The sequence below is a fragment of the Haemaphysalis longicornis genome, unplaced genomic scaffold, assembly GCF_048455015.1.
Source record: "Haemaphysalis longicornis isolate Haplotype H1 unplaced genomic scaffold, Haemaphysalis longicornis Haplotype H1 scaffold_1, whole genome shotgun sequence".
NCBI lineage: Eukaryota > Metazoa > Arthropoda > Arachnida > Ixodida > Ixodidae > Haemaphysalis > Haemaphysalis longicornis.
The window spans coordinates 358,333,802-358,349,478 of NW_027526203.1; the positions used below are offsets into that span (position 1 = coordinate 358,333,802).

At 47.8% G+C, this 15,677-nt stretch overlaps 1 protein-coding gene across 4 annotated transcripts in view; it reads right to left on the minus strand.

Annotated features, from left to right (window-relative positions):
- LOC144154980 (protein NDNF-like) overlaps window positions 1-15,677 on the minus strand; it is a 234,445-nt gene that overhangs the window by 61,668 nt on the left and 157,100 nt on the right. For 2 of the 4 annotated variants that reach the window (XM_077686143.1, XM_077686144.1), the window contains exon 3: window positions 1,257-1,505. In XM_077686143.1, the coding sequence (XP_077542269.1) occupies window positions 1,257-1,483 (227 nt within the window). In that variant the 5' untranslated portion in view covers window positions 1,484-1,505. Of the gene's footprint in view, window positions 1-1,256; window positions 1,523-15,677 lie in introns of all 4 variants that reach the window. The other 2 variants (XM_077686142.1, XM_077686141.1) reach the window with 1 other exon arrangement.

Below are 15,677 nucleotides of genomic sequence, written 5' to 3' on the forward strand. Positions count from 1 at the left end.
GGTTGAGTTCCAAATAACCTGCTGTGTGTATATGCACCTTCTGGTTTCATACCAGGCTTCAACCAGTACGGAGGTTTATTGAGCAAAACGTTAGCACTTGAGCACGATATCAATAACGTTGTCGGTTCAAGCTCCGGAGGCTCTGCGCCTGAGCAGGGCACGGCACCATAACCGCTTCAACCACAAAGCAACCATGGCTTCAACCTATTAGGTGCAAACCAAATCATGGAGACTTAGGAATGACACCCATTTTTTATTACTGCTTTTATGTCCTTATAAAAAGTCAGTACTACGGAGTGTAAAAAGTCACTACGCAGAAGAAACAATGCAAGTAAGTTTACATCATTTCTGCATGTGCGCCGCCGTAACATGTTTCCTCCTTAACACACACGCACGCACGCACACACACCGATATATATATATATATATATATATATATATATATATATATATATATATATATATATATATATATATATATACACTTGTTCGATGAATTTTTTCAAATTTTTAACCGAAAGGCTCAATCGAGGAGCAGACAGACCGACCGACCAAAATTTTCGCGTTTAAGTAGCCGAAGGGAGACTGCCGTTTTTAAAACAAGTTAAATTATATAGGCGAATATTCTTGCTTCACCGCAAATGACGTCAGAATACGATAGCATTTCTACCGCTACCAGTTTACGCCCGAATTCCTTAGTTCTTTTGTATAAACCTTTTTATTTTCTTCGTCCTAGGAGCTTCCATCTTATCAGTGGGCTGTGCTAGCGGCCCTACAATTGGCGCAGTCGACAGGAAGATGAAACTGCGCATGCGGAACACAGTACAGAACATGTTTTGATCTTTGTAAAGATTAACGGATGAAAAGGTTTATAGATGTAGAATTTTGCATTATATGCAAATGTTCAGATTTAGTTTTAACTTGTTGCCCTATCTAGACACGTGCGATAGCACAGTAACGGCTGCCTTCCTGTGTCGCGGAAATAGCATAAAAAAAATCCGCAATTCGGTGCGAAACATGCATCTTTTTAAAGCGCGACCGTGTCACCCGCATCTCTGCGCATCTGACGGCACGGAGTGCTCCGATCAGCACCGCCTCGGGTGATGCCGCAAGAGCTCATATGTGCAGTCACGTACCGTGAGTGGCTCCATCGATAGTAGTCCGATTTAAACTCATAAATAATACTGTGACGGAGACTAGCGGGGCTGGCGCGCCCAGCTGCAGCGTATAGCAACGGCAGCGTTTGCACACAGTACCTCCTAATTTGGTCCTTGAAGACGAACACGCTCACTTCTCCGTTCTCGGGTACCACGTTTGTGTCGTAGAAGAGCTCGGGCCTGTGCTTCGTGAAGTGGAAGGGCTTCTGCAGCTCGGGCCTAGGCGCCGGCGAGGGCCGTCGCAGGTCCACCGCTACGGCCGCCTCGCCTCGCAGCAGGAGCCACAGCAGCAGCAGCGGCCACGGCACGACGCGCTGGGGGGCCATTCTGGGTTGCGGCAGCGCCCACCTACAGAAAGGGAAACGCTGCTCCAGTGTTGGAACATTTCGAAGCAACGAAGTGCACAGTGCCTTATTTGATTCGGATCGAGTACACGACCAATTGACGACTTCAAACACTGTTCAAGTCACATGTTGATTCGAGAAAAAAAGAGTATAAGGATGCGAGAAAAAAAGAGTATAAGGATGTGCCCTAATTAATTAAATATACGGAAATGACACAGAGAAGGCGACACGCAAGTCAACTGGTTGCGTGGCACACGCCACGATTGTTATAATTATTTCCCAAAAGTCGCAAAGTCTTTGTTGTTTGCATAGGGACTTCAAATTGAAACGGGCGTTAATACACATCAGCGAAGATTTCCACCGTGGTTTCCACTATAGCCCGGTGTTCCCGAAGCGCGCAACTGTCATCACCAGGAGGGAGGGAGCATTCGCTCCTACGCCAGGACCTGTCGTCCACGTTTTCAGCAACAAGTGTATTTCCTTATATTTTTTTAGTATTGAGTTAGTAGGACGTAAAAAAGTGTTTTCTCTCGGCCAATTCTTTGTTCAGCACCGATTATTACAGTATTACACGAATAGCCGCCAGTTTCCCCAGTTTTCTACAAGCGATTGACAAATAATCAATTCGATGAAACAATATCCGCCTTAATTTGAAATTATTCGGAAAAAATTGCCAATTGATTTGTAAGCTCCTCAATGCAAAATATGACGTGCAGAGCGACATTCACGATCTTCACGATATTAACGACATTCAACGCGACCCGCCACTCGAACGCTTGCGCTTAGCCACAGTCTTCATTCAACCACGATTATCTTCTCCAGTAGGTAACCACCAAGGAAGCTAGGGACAGCGCATTTTTAGCAAAAAATATAAACCGCTCAACATATTTCGAGTACGAAAACACATGTGGCGATCTAAACTTCCGGAGCACTCAGCTCCCTTAGAAGGGCCATGCTACGTGTTAAGTGTTCTGTGTGCGTGAGAAATCTCTTCGTTTCGTGTAGAGGACAATCCAGAAAAAACTCCCACCTCCCTCGCGGTAACCCCTGTGTAGATGCGACGCATATATGCGGAGCGGCGAAGGGACCGCGTTTTATAGCGCGCATAACGTTGAGGGGACTGCGTAAGCCGGTGCCAGTCGATGACGACGTTGGCGTACTTGTAAAGCGGCATGGACTGTAGGTGTTTGAGCCAAGCGTGGATGTTGCTTCGCCGGAGAACGGCACACCGGTTATATGCGCAGCGCGCCCGAAGGAGAGGAAACCGCGGAAGAGAGAGTACTGCACATGCGCCGGCCCCAGCGCGTCTGCCGCGGCTATGACGCAACACAATCCACTTTAATCGAATCCAAGCCAATCGAATCGAATCCAATCCAATGCCCCTCGCGAGAGAGTGTTCGCTATCGGAGAGGAGAGGGGGTGAGTGGCGGAGAGTGCAGCTGGCACGGCGAGGAGAATGGGGGAGGGGTGGACAATGCCGACGACGACGACGACGACGCCGGAGGGACAAGGCGAGTGAATCAGATGCTCTGCATCTAAAAAGTCAACCTTCGCTCTCGCAAACAGAGATATTACTTGAAAACTGTGGGGCTATTTCTTGTCTCTGTGACGTCGGATGACGTCATTGTTAGACAGGTAGGCGTGCAGTTGTTGCCCCCCCCCCCTTCCCCCAGCTTTTTTCCTCCATTCCCTCTTTTTGGCGGCAGCGTCGTCCCTATTCGCGTCTGTTTTACGTCTGTTCACTGCGGCGTCGTCACCTCGTTACTGTGGTTGCACTCACCGCGAAGTTCATTCGCTCGCTGTTTCATCGAGAGCGTAAGCTTCCCGGGACTTTGAGTGAGGAATCGCTTCACGCCCAGCAGTCCAGAAACTATAGTAAGAGTGCCAAAGACGAGCACTGGTATTTGCAAAGGCACGTCCACACCGTGGAAATAATTCCGCAACTTTGTTCGACAACGCGACCGAAACATGCTGTCAGAGGCTCTGTCACTCCGCATCATCAGCAACTCTTGGGAAACGTACGTGTCGTCGCCCGGCGACAGTTGGCAAACATGTCACCCCCTAAAAGCACGTTGGGCTCCCACCAAGTGCTCGCTTACGTAAGGCGAAATTTTCTAGAGTGACGCGCAACGTTTGTTATTTATGACCTATATTAGAGGGAAAGATAAGAGTCAGATCCGCACAAATATTCGACATTTTGAATGATACCGTTTCGCTTCAGTCGACTTCTACGGCGGATATTGAGCACGCGTATACGGTAGGAGGACTAGGTTTTCTCATTTTTGACATTGGCAAACACTGCTGACGATGGCGATGGGCCATGATGCATACACGTGATATGTGTACGGACGTACGTGCGCCATCGCAAATTGTCATCATGAGCTAAGCAACCGGATGATTTCAACTTCCTGAGTAGCTTGAGGAACGGAATGAAAGGTAGGATCACGGTTCTGGCTGGAGACGTGACGATCGGGGTCGGGGTTGCCACTGAGTAGATCCCTCTTGATGAGACAGAGGAGAAAAAAGGGGCGTGACTCTTGGCTGTATTCTGAGTCAGCCCTCCACTCCATGTGCTTTCTTGACTCGGCTGAGTGAAGGATACAGCAATGCTTCTACATGCGAAAATCGCTTTGAAAGATCTCCTCGATCGCATGCTCGAGTGGAGGAAGAATTTAGAATACCAGGGTCTCTCTGATACTGTCCCAAGAGGGATCGTGATCTCTTTCCTCTCATGTGGCAGCCCAAAGACACTTTAAGGCCGGAGTACTGTTTTAAGGGACGCGGCTTTCGTCAGGAGTGTGGGGAGTGAACAAAAAGCGGGCTTCGCCGCAGGGCATATGGTTGTTTTCTCTGCGGGATGAAAATGCATTCTCTTTCGCGTGCGTTGCTTGCAAATTTTGCCAGGGACCCGGATGACGCTTCCACCGCTGGCATAACATCTTCCCCCAGCGCTCAGTTAATTAAAGATTCGACGCGGCACAGGACGGAGCACGCAGGAAGACAAAGGCGACAGATGTCCAGCCAGACGGGGTCGGCGGCAGCAACGACCCCAAGGGACTACAAAGGGGCAAAAGATACACAATCGGTGGCCATGACATTGTGGCTTTCTATTCCTTTCTGTAATTTATGCTGGTTTGACAGGCTAGGTTTACGTGCGCCAGTGCAATTTTCTTCATCACGCGGTGACGCAAGTATACCCCCACACAGCATTCATATATTAGTGCCAGTTCGCGCCGTGACGGCGGGTACAGATGCAGTTTTTAAAACAATGACAGCCATGGTTAGGGTCGGTTCGCTATTGTGAAGGTCAACATTTTTGAACGCGTGCGGGTGGTGAAGGATTTCAAACCTTTCGGCAGCAGGTAGGCTAAAATGGCTGCAGCGCGCCCCACCCTTAGAACATGCACGGTAAATGGCTACCACGGCACCAGAGGACGATGTACGTCGTCAGGAAGAAGTAACACTGAGGCTTCGTGCTGTTGAATAACCCGCTCAACACGTGCCGCGCGCTTGCAAGATGTTCTCGAAGCGGTGCGTCGTCGTTTGCAAAACAGCACAGATGACGAAGAAGGCGATGCTTTTCGTACCGTTGGTTCTGCACGTGGTACGGCGTTTTAACATGCAATCGTCGCTTCGATTTGCGTTACTCCTAACGGTTTCTCTAAAAAAAATCGTCACAGCCTTCACAAAACATTACCCCCTGCCAGTGCATTTATATATCGAGGTCACTGCACGTACGATATTCGACAGAAACGCCGTGTGGTAGGGGGATTATCGGCTTTCGCTATAACATATTTCTCAGGTGGTAACTTGAGGACCAACAATGTTTTTTTCATGATGGATAATGAAAACCGATAGTTCGTACAACTGGTGAAAATAAACCAAGCGATAGTGTATTTAGAAATAAAAATCCTATTACGACGAAGATAGTAATTCATCCAGCCCCCCACTTTTGGGAAAGGGGGGCGGGGGTGAACAAGGTGAGGCCACCCTGTTTTTAGACAGCCATATTTGTTCTATTGCTGTGGCCATGTCCATGATGCAGTGCACATGATCCCCTTACGTTTTTTTTTAAATTTTGTTCTTGGGGTTGCGTGAAGAGTAAAATGAGTGTAAAATGAACGAAATGAATAAATTTTTGTATGCGACGCGTAAAAAAACTTTTTTTATAGTATGAGGGTCGCTTGGTTGAATGTCTGTGCAGAGGTGAGTGATGCCAGGGTATCTCAGTGACAGTGCCAATGCGTAAAAACATTGCAAATTTCACCGAGGCGTATGTAGGGTAGCATGGCCGTAGGCCTGGTACTGCAGCTTCGAGGGCCCATGGTGGAGCCGATCCCCTCCCCGCTTTGTGTCCGCTGCTGATTTCGCAACTGTTTGGGCTATGCAGGTGTTCAGCTCTGAAGTTTGCAGTGGCATCTACCAGTTGCTGCTAGGCCAGAAATCAGCGGGTCCAACCTGTACCTGTATGGACAACGCTGCTCCATGTTCATCGAATATGGCGGACATGGCTGTTTACTGCGCTTATCAACTGTTCGCGGTCGGCAAAAGCCCTAGTTTCGCCCAAATGCGCATGTTAAGGAATACAGCCGGCTGTAAATGCGTTAAGTAAATGTGCAAAGGCTTGAATCGTCATTCGGTCTTTGGCGTCATCCAGGAGTAAATGTGTCTGTCCTTTTTCTATAGTACGTAACATGAATACATTCAAAGATTGCCTATGTCCTCAGTTATGGTGTACGCAATCCTGTGCTACGAAAACGTGATAATCTGAAACTACAATAAAGTTCATAAGAGAAGGTATTGTGCCTATATCTAAGTTTAGCTAGAGGGGACTCCCAAATCATTGAAAGGGCGCAAATTATGCGAAAAAAAATGCAATTCACAAAGCAAAACTATGGTATCAATACATATAACACGGCCAAGACAAGTCAGTCTTAGACACCAAATACAAAAGAAAAAAATGTGGAAGGCTACAAGAAGTTAATATAAATCACCTAATGTAGTTTTAACGAGCACCAAATTCTTGTACAAAAGGGCGTTTTTGTGTTAAGTCTGCTTGAGAAATATCGTCCTCGAAGCTAGGAACCGACCGAGCAACCTCGTGTGCGCAAAAGTAACGCATTAGCCTCGCCACCATTGTGGGCCAACCTCGCCGCACGCAGACTACATTGGCTACTTTCAAGCATACGTATATGGGTGCCTCAGGGCGTTCCCATCTCCCAAATAGCCCAAGCCTGCGCTTCTTCTAAGCCTTATAAGGGCGTGCCAATCAGTGTACCACGTTGGCGTCGTGTAACGAAAGTAAATATCGCCGTTCTTACTGCAAGCGGAACACGTTTCTCCCCGTAGATGGTGAAATAGGACCATCTCGGGGTATCTAAATGTGCTTCTTGGCTACTCTGTGTCTCCGCTGTGGCCACAAACTCGGCGACGTTGATGCCACCACACACATAGGGCTCACGATGTCGCTTGCTGTCACGGCTCCACGTCAGTTACGCCACCATGTCGTCATCGTTACCGAAGCCGCCGCCAGGCATTCTTTTAGAACTAAGAGCGAAGGCCTATTTCGACCGTCGCGCGCGGTGACATACCGCGGGCTTCAACTTCCGGCAGCGCTATCAGCGTGCGGGCTGCTCGTTTATACCGGTTTCGGTATCGCGCGCGCACGTGCGCCGAGCGGCAACGCGGCTCGAATTCTTCAATGGTGACCTTTTTGCTGGAGAAAAGCGGTGCGACCTGTGCTCAAGCAGCGGGAAACACGATCGTCCTCTGGCTGAACCTGATACAGTGAAACCTCGATATATCGAACAGCGCGGTGCCCGCGAAATAGTTCGATATAACCATAATTCGATATATAAAATCACGTAAAAAACGAGTCATAAACTGGTACAAATCAATAAATGAACGAATTTTGCCGTAAATACTCACTTGGTGCTTCAAAGTATTTATTCTTTTGGCTTAAAGTACTACAGCAGGGTAGCCTGGCGTGTTGTACACGACTTCCTCAACGTAGTCCAAACGTTCCACTAGCGACAGGCCGGTGCCTTCTATAGCGCTGCAGTAGCGGTGCGGTAGGGCCAAAACCGCTGAAGCCTCGGTCGAAGTCGGGAGCGGGGCACTAGCAGCGCTTGCGGGTACAACCTCGGCTACGTCTTCGTTTGTGCGCTAAGTAGTAACCTCCGCTAGGATCTCCACATCCGTCAACTCCGCCGTCGCTCCGGTGCTGTCATCAATGCACAATGCACAGTCAATGCACAGTCATCAATGCACATGCTTCGTGGCTCAGCCCCAACAAAGCACTTCAGCTGGCCCCAGGTTTCTTTAAGCTCGCATTCTTCTTTTTTACCGTCCAATTCTGCTTCGGTGCAACCAATGCGCAGCAGTCGGGAACGCCCATCGCGCCACCACTATCCTCGAGGGTACTGCGGCATAGCCCGCCGTCTGTCAACAGAGCGCGAGTGGTCTGGGCAGTCTGGGGTGGCGGAGTTCGATATACCCATTTCATGTCCATCCCAGTTCGAAATAAAAAATTAAAAATGCATGTGATTTTCCGCGTGATATAGAAAGTGTTCGATACAGGCAATAATTCGATATACCCGTGTTCGATATATCGAGGTTTGACTGTACACCGGCCGCTTCCCGGCCGCTTGCGCCTTTACAGACTACGGCGTCGCCCCCGCGTTTCTGTTTCAACAACCCGTATTTGTGTTGGGTTATCGGTACTTCTCCTTGATTCGCTCTGCTCTTCCACTCAACGCAAAAATTCAACTAAACAACAATCATGGCGCGATTTATTTCTAAACGCGCTCCATTTAGATCTAGGTCCTCTATTAAAATATGTGTGGGCGGTGTCCTGAGGATGCAGATAAGTTTGTATGTGGTCTTAATGGAGTAAATTAAAAGAACAAAACACGTTTTCGCCGAATTCAGGCACCCAGTTGTGATACACACCTCCCGTACACGGAAATGAACCGTAATTATGCCTCTCATTCACAGCTTCCGCGGGTATGAGCTAGCACTCTCGTAAAACATACCGCGCATTTCATTGCGTTTATAGTTACGCTTGGCAAGTTTTCTAATTGGCTAGATTAAATGGCAACTATATATTTGGGCAGTTATAACAGTTATGGATGGCTAGTGTCCAAAGCTGTTTATATAATTTGATCAAACACCATCCCTTCAAAATAGCTCATTGGTATAAAATTATGTAGGAAGGCTTTGGATTTGACAGCTGTCAACAGGAGAAATCTCGCTGGTCATCTCCTTTTGTTCGGACCCGCAGCCAAATACTGCATTTTTTCTACTCCTAATGGGACTTCCCTCAGACGATATCTATGCCTGACAACTTGCACCTAAATCCTAAATTGATTCGGTGGGAAGGAGGCCCTCGCCAGAAACTCCATAATTCTACACTCTGCGTGGATTGCAGCAGGTGCCGGAAAACATAAAGCCATAGCAACAACAACAAAAAAAGTCCTGCGTTTTTGCTTGCTTTCTTTCGAGCTACGTCTGGTCTGGGTGCGTAGCTTACGATGACGGACGGACATGCACTTTTTTTTTTCCGGGATGACCCGGCGAGCGGCAGCAACTAAACGAACGCAGCCCCACGGGAGCTTTTACGCGCCCGCCGTTGTTCTCTCGGCCCCTGTTCGCTCCCCTCTCAGCAAGCACGTTATCGCTGTAAATGCGGCACGGACTATTGAGAACCCGGATGCAGGTGAGAGGCCAGCGTCACCCGGATCGCTGAGGCTCTGAGCAAGCGTGGCGACAGTGCATGAGGAGGAGACCCGTTCCATCACGGTACTTGACTTCCCCAGACGCTGTGTGCCCTCACCCCACCGAAAGTGGTGCGAGAGGGATCATGTGCTCGTGTAGATGTGCACACACCAAAGTGTGCATTTTAATTTCGATACAAGTAGTAACAAGAAGCAAACATACATACACAAAGAGAGGGATAGTGAGAGATCTAAATTTCTTTGGTGTTTCCCAAGAAAAGCTATTGCTTTTAAAGCGACAATAAAGACAAAATACAAGTTTGGTTCATTCGAGAGATAGCCATGTCAGAATAATACTCATGCCACTTTAAACGCGAATTTAAAATAGTTAAGCATGGTAATAAGGGACCCAATTGAAAGAGTGATGACCTACCAGCCACTGCCCCCGTAGCGTCACAAGGACTAGTGTGGGCTATCGGCGGCGGCGGGAAAAAAACGTGTCAGGTTGTACACTTGAAAACCTAGTTGCCCGGAGCGAGACATTGCTTGTATTCACGACTGTGTCTTCATCGCCCTGTTGTTCATGTTAACACCTGAACGATGGCGTGAACTGCTTCCATCTTGGCATGCTTTCGCGTTTGGTAAGGTTTTCTATGCCGTGCTAATCTGGCCTCTTTTTTTTTTTCGGTGTTTTAGGCGTCAACTTTTCCTTTGCTTCAGATTTCGCCGCCTGCCATCTAGTTACATATGCCGGATCATTGGATTCAGCCAGCCGCTTGCCTTGAAGCGCACGCACAAACGGCCCAGCCCGAGCGCCATCCATGGCGAGACTGAGCGGCCAAGCGCTGGCGAAGCAGCCGTTAAATTCTAGCCTTGTTGATTGACACCGCAGCGACGAGGCTCCGAGTAAGGAAGCTGCGACGCCACTCCGCAGCACATCACGTGGCGTGACGTCACAGCTGCACATGCGCTCCGGTGGCTGAAGCTCATTGCGACGCGATTACTGACCTTGCGAGGTATGGCGTAGTGAAGTTTGGCTCTCAAATCCTTCAATAAACATGACTTTGCGATTGTAGTGGTGCCTGTGGTTCTGTTTGATCAAAACGCTGCAATGCTAGCACGAAGGGAACATGCTGCTTACTTCATTTTGGGGGCTTCACCAATGACGTCGCTGTGACGTTGCGAGGAGGGAAATTTTATGAGTATTTATGATATTTCTCAGTTGTTACAATTCCTTTTAGGTGTTTTTTTGTTTGTTTTCGCATGAAACAGAATTGTATGTTGTCACCATAATTTCATAGTTCCTTTAACCATCTTGGCTCCAAACATGGTCGACGCATATCCGCCAGTAGTTTCAACATCATAATCACCATACTCACCAGGTCCAATGATATGCACGACATAGCGGCGGCAACTCCCCTAGACTGCGAACCACTTTTCGCGTTCTTAAGCGAGGAGTACGCACTCACGGTGATCTTTTGAATTTGCGCAGTATTTTTGCAGGAGAGGTTTGTTGAGTGCAATTGCTGCAGCTTGCCAACGAGTAGAGATGGCGCATTTCTTTTTAGACGATTCTCGAAACGATTCCTCTAGAACCTCTAGACGATTTGAAGAAATTCAAAATGCTGGCGGCTTGTGCCAAAATTCTGCCCACAAAAGTTTTAAAGCTAACAAAAAAAAAACTGCGCATGACGGCGTACAAGGCTCTTAAACGCTCACCAATAGCACGTTAGGTTGTGTGCACACGTTTACAGACGGCGGCAAGAGCCTTCACAAGAGCGCGATATTTACACCGAACGGTGAATTCAAACTATAGGCCGATCAGTGAGTTGTGCATGTTTTCCTTAAAGGGTGGGAAAATCTTACCTATACAGACAATTTTTCTAACCACTAGTGTTTTCAGGAAGGCCGGTAAATTTCGTCATTGAATACCTTTTTCATTCCTATATATACGTGTTCGCAAAATGACAATTATCTCATTCTAACGAATTATGTCATTATTAAAACCTAAAAAAATACAGCTAGATGTTCACAAGTTTAATGGCGAATATAGTATTCCTGCGTACTGCGCTAATACCACTTTTTCGTTGATAGCGCCTGGTTTGAGTCATTCGGGGCAACGTAAACGTGTTTACAAGACGAATGACGCGCACGAGCAATTCATAAATGTAAAAGTCATTTTCTTGACGTCTCTTCGAGCTGCCAAGGAAAACCACCAAGAATGACGTACCCTCTATCCGCGACCATTTTCCCTGGCGCTTACTTAATTAGCTCCAAGAAGAAAAAGGAAGGGAAACCTGCTCGACACCATTCACTTCGAATCACTTCTCGAAGGAGGCTGTTCTGGTCAAGCCACGCATACACATTACTACCGCAATCACAAAGCTATACCGGTCGTCGTTGCTACAACCGTAAATAACGCGTGATTAGCATACCCGGCACGAGAGAGACACACAGCGGTAACCGATAATCTATGCGTGAATATTTACGCTTACGGTGGTTAACTCTTGACGCCCTTATGGATGGATGAATGCAGGTAAAGCAGGCGGGACGCGCGCGCCCTTGATGTGACTGACCAGAACGAGACCACTTGACTTGCATAAGTGCGCGTGGTGCACGTGCCTGCCCACAGCTGTTTGACCACTTCAATTTTCTTCCGCGAGGCTGGCGGAGAAAGAAAGAAAGAAAGAAAGAAAGAAAGAAAGAAAGAAAGAAAGAAAGAAAGAAAGAAAGGCAGCGATAAGAATAAACGTGAAGCGCCAGAATCTCCGTGGTGTACTGCCTCAAATGCCACCGAATACAGGCCTTGTGGTTTGGCAGCGTGGTCTCAGGGTGTACAGCGGCATCGCAAGCGGGAAATCAAGAGGAGCGGACCGAAGATAAGGCTGCGCGAACACAGAGCCGCCTTCTACCATTAGCTAAATTGCAGCGCTCTTGGTATCATTTGCAGTAATAAGACAAATATGGAGCCCGAGGCAAGCTATAGTGAGTCATGCATAAATAAAAAAAAAGAGAGCGAGAGAAAGAGAAAGCGGGGGAGGGCCTATTCAGAAATCTTATTATCTAGCTAGCTTGTTTGCAGCTCCTGCAGTCATTAAGCCATTAACCTAAAAGTAAACATTGTTTTTTGCTGAAGTTGTGGGGCACACTGCCTTGTTTTCGTTTGTGTTGTTTGAAAAGTGTGTGAGCTTTGGCGAAGTGACCCCGCAGCGCCTTGCCCACTTGAACCGCAGGCATTATTTTGAAGTATCAATCAAGCAGCTGTATATTCTAACCAAGCTGTAATCAAGCGGCTGTAGACTTTGTCGAATCAAGCTGCTGTTTAATACCCGCATCAGTGAGGCGCGACCTCAAAAGTCTTCGCGACGAGCTTCGTGAACCGTGCATTCAAGACAGGAGGTGTACAGTCGAATCCTCGCGGACAGTGCGACGTTAGTCGAGGTCGTAAATTTGTAATGCGCAATTCTGGCGATGAAAGAACTCCAAATTGCGGTTAGCTGTTTTTTAAACCTTATACCTGCATTCCAGATCTTGCAAAGCTGGACTCAGTACAACTGTGAAGCTATTGCGTCAGCATGTCTCAGATGCAGTGCGAAATTGAAGGCCACGTCTGAGAACTTCACACTAGCAATTCGGCATGGTTGCTCTAGCCTGAAAATCTTACAGCAAGGTTGAAGCTACGAAGTTGGAGACGTTAACGAAAAATACGACCGCACAGGTGACTTGCGCTCACTATTTGAGCGGTAGTCCCTTTCCGTTTTTGTTCCTGTACCGTAAGTTTTATTTGAACGAATTGCCAACCCGCCTCTGTCGAAGCACTGCTGAGCATCATTGGCGTGGTGCTCAGTACTTCCTCACTCCTAAATGAATACGGCCACAAAACTATCTAAAAGCTATGTAAAAGGCATGCAAATGAGTAGTTTAAGGTCTGCAGCGAGTTTTACGATCTAAATAAGTTTAGTTACTCTTTCTCTTCGTACTTACTCCCCAATTGCCCGTTGTAATCTGCTAATTCTGCTCTTAATGACTTGGTGACGCTTATGCGCACCACCAATTGATGAACGCTTGCTGTTAACTTTTGTCTTAAAAATATTCGTGACCAGGGGAGTTGTCAGAATGTGTTTCGAAGGTGGCTGAACCGTAATCAAGATAAAGTGCGTAAAAATTGCACCCACCGAAGAAGAGAAGTTTTTTTTTTTTTCTACAAGATGCATAATACAAAATGTATATATGTTTTCTCGTACGAGTTATGTTTCCCCATTTAGATGCATGCCCAAGAATAAATGTCTCGCTGCCAACATGAAACAAAAATTTGGAGGTCTCATTATTCATAATCATAAGCATCATTTAAGGAGTGCAGAAGGCCCATACGCCACTCCGCTAGCTACCAACCTCTACAGGCCGTTTCTAGAGGCTTGGGGTTTTTAACATCATTAGGCGCTTTTTTACGTGCAGGGAGGGGAACGGCGGTGCTAAAAGGCCGCGGCCATTGGCACGTGAACAGACACATTGTGAACATGTGTTGCCAACATGAGGTTGTTAACGCGAGAAAGTCGGAGGTGTTTGGCCGAGCGCCAGCTTTTCAAGGGAACAATAAAATAAGCACAAAAAGTAGTAGAAACAGAACACAAAGTGATAGTGTTAGGACACATTTTACAACGCGCAACTATGCATCTGTTAAGCAGCGGCGCCCATGGCTTCCGAAATTTCCAGCATTGCCCCATTCACAACAAGAGGCGGGGGAGGGGGTCTTGACTGGAGCTACGAGAACTTGACTGCGGCGGGAGCTGGTCTTCACGGTTTTGTCAACCCTTTAGGAATCGCACGAAGCCACCTTTATGTTTCAGTGATTTCAGACGAACGTGAAATCTGTAGCGCTCCCTACTTGTATTCGCCGGAATAATGGAATGGGTGAGTGAGGCACCCTGCGATTAGAGCTCAAGCAATCGGTTTGAAAACATCGGGGCAAGCTGTTGCTAATAAAGGGACCCTGCAACACTTCTTTAATCTTGTTTTGGAATCTTAAATCCTTGCAGAACGTAGTCACCCAACACACCCAGTACTTATACCAGGGGTTGCCAAGTACCTCAGCCAAAAATTACGGCTCTATGACCATCAGAGAACTTGTAAACTCCCTCAAAAGATTTTTCTCTCTTTCCCTGTCTTGACGTTCTTCAACGGCTCGAATTACGGCACCAAGGCCATGTAGCGGCTGTTTGCCGGTTTTCCTTCAGTTGCAGCAATGAACGCTTTTCGATAGCAACTTTACAAAAGAAAGCCCCAAAAGCAAAGCAGAAATGGAAGGCGTATGTGGTGCGATGACCAAATCACGCAGTGCCGCTCCGCGCTGGCGATAACTATAGAGAGAGAGTTGCTTTATTGAAAGAGAAACGAAAGTCGACTCAGCCGATAACTGCCTCTCGGGTTGAGGGCACCTCAATCAAGACTGAGTCTAGGAGGAGGATAGACAGAAAAGAGGGTGGACAGAACTATAGCTTTCGCAGTGGTTCCAGACGCAAAGGAAAGAGTGAAAGCGCTTATCGAAAGTGTTGCAGGGTCCCATAAAGGCTTCATGATTAAAGGTCGTCGCTATCGGCCGGCCTGCATCCTTGGCGCACTGACAAATGCTGGCCATAGCACCCGGAACAGTTCCTGGCGCGGCAAGACGCCGTCACGTCTGTAAAGGACGAGTCAGGGGAGTGAGGACGACGTCATGTGTCTCCCGCCACCTCAAGACAAGTGCGGGTGGTGGGTCGCAATCAGTGTTAGAAGATAAGTTCCCTGATCCCAATGTAATGAGGGAATCAGTTCAACAAACGTCGAACTAAAGTGTCCTGGCTAGCTTTCACCTCGGAAACGAAACATGACAGGCCACAGAGTTTGCTAAGGCCTGCTCTCGTGTCGACGGTGCCGCCCTTGCGCAAGCCTCTGCAGCACCGGGCTGTCTGCAGCGGCAGCAGCCGAAAGCGCGCTCAGACACGCTTGAAGGCAGGGACGCGGAGCGATTTTTGGCAGCCACTGCTCCGTCGTGACAGGTGCGTGTCTTTCGGGGCTGGATGACGCGCGGGGCGAATAGCACAAGAGCGCACACAACCAAGTCAAGCGGCCCAGCCGGAAATACTAACTTGTGAGTTTATGAAGAGAGCTTGCGTCACGGGACAATTACTCCTTGCAAGTATCGGCTTTTATTGTCAATATTTCGCCGGCTTGTGAGTTGAGTGGACGGGGCTTTTAAGCCTCCAAAGCATACATGGAAGCTGCAGCGTATTCTTTCCATTTTCTGAAAGCTGCAAAGCCGAATATAAGGTCAGTTAATGCGACTGGCGTAACGCGTTTGAGGGGGAAAATAATAGAATATGTATTGATGGATCTTCAGGAATGCGTTAGCTTCACATTCCGAACGGTTCCTGCATGGGCGTTCCGTAAGTTTTGAAGATCACTCTGACACACACGCTGTGCTC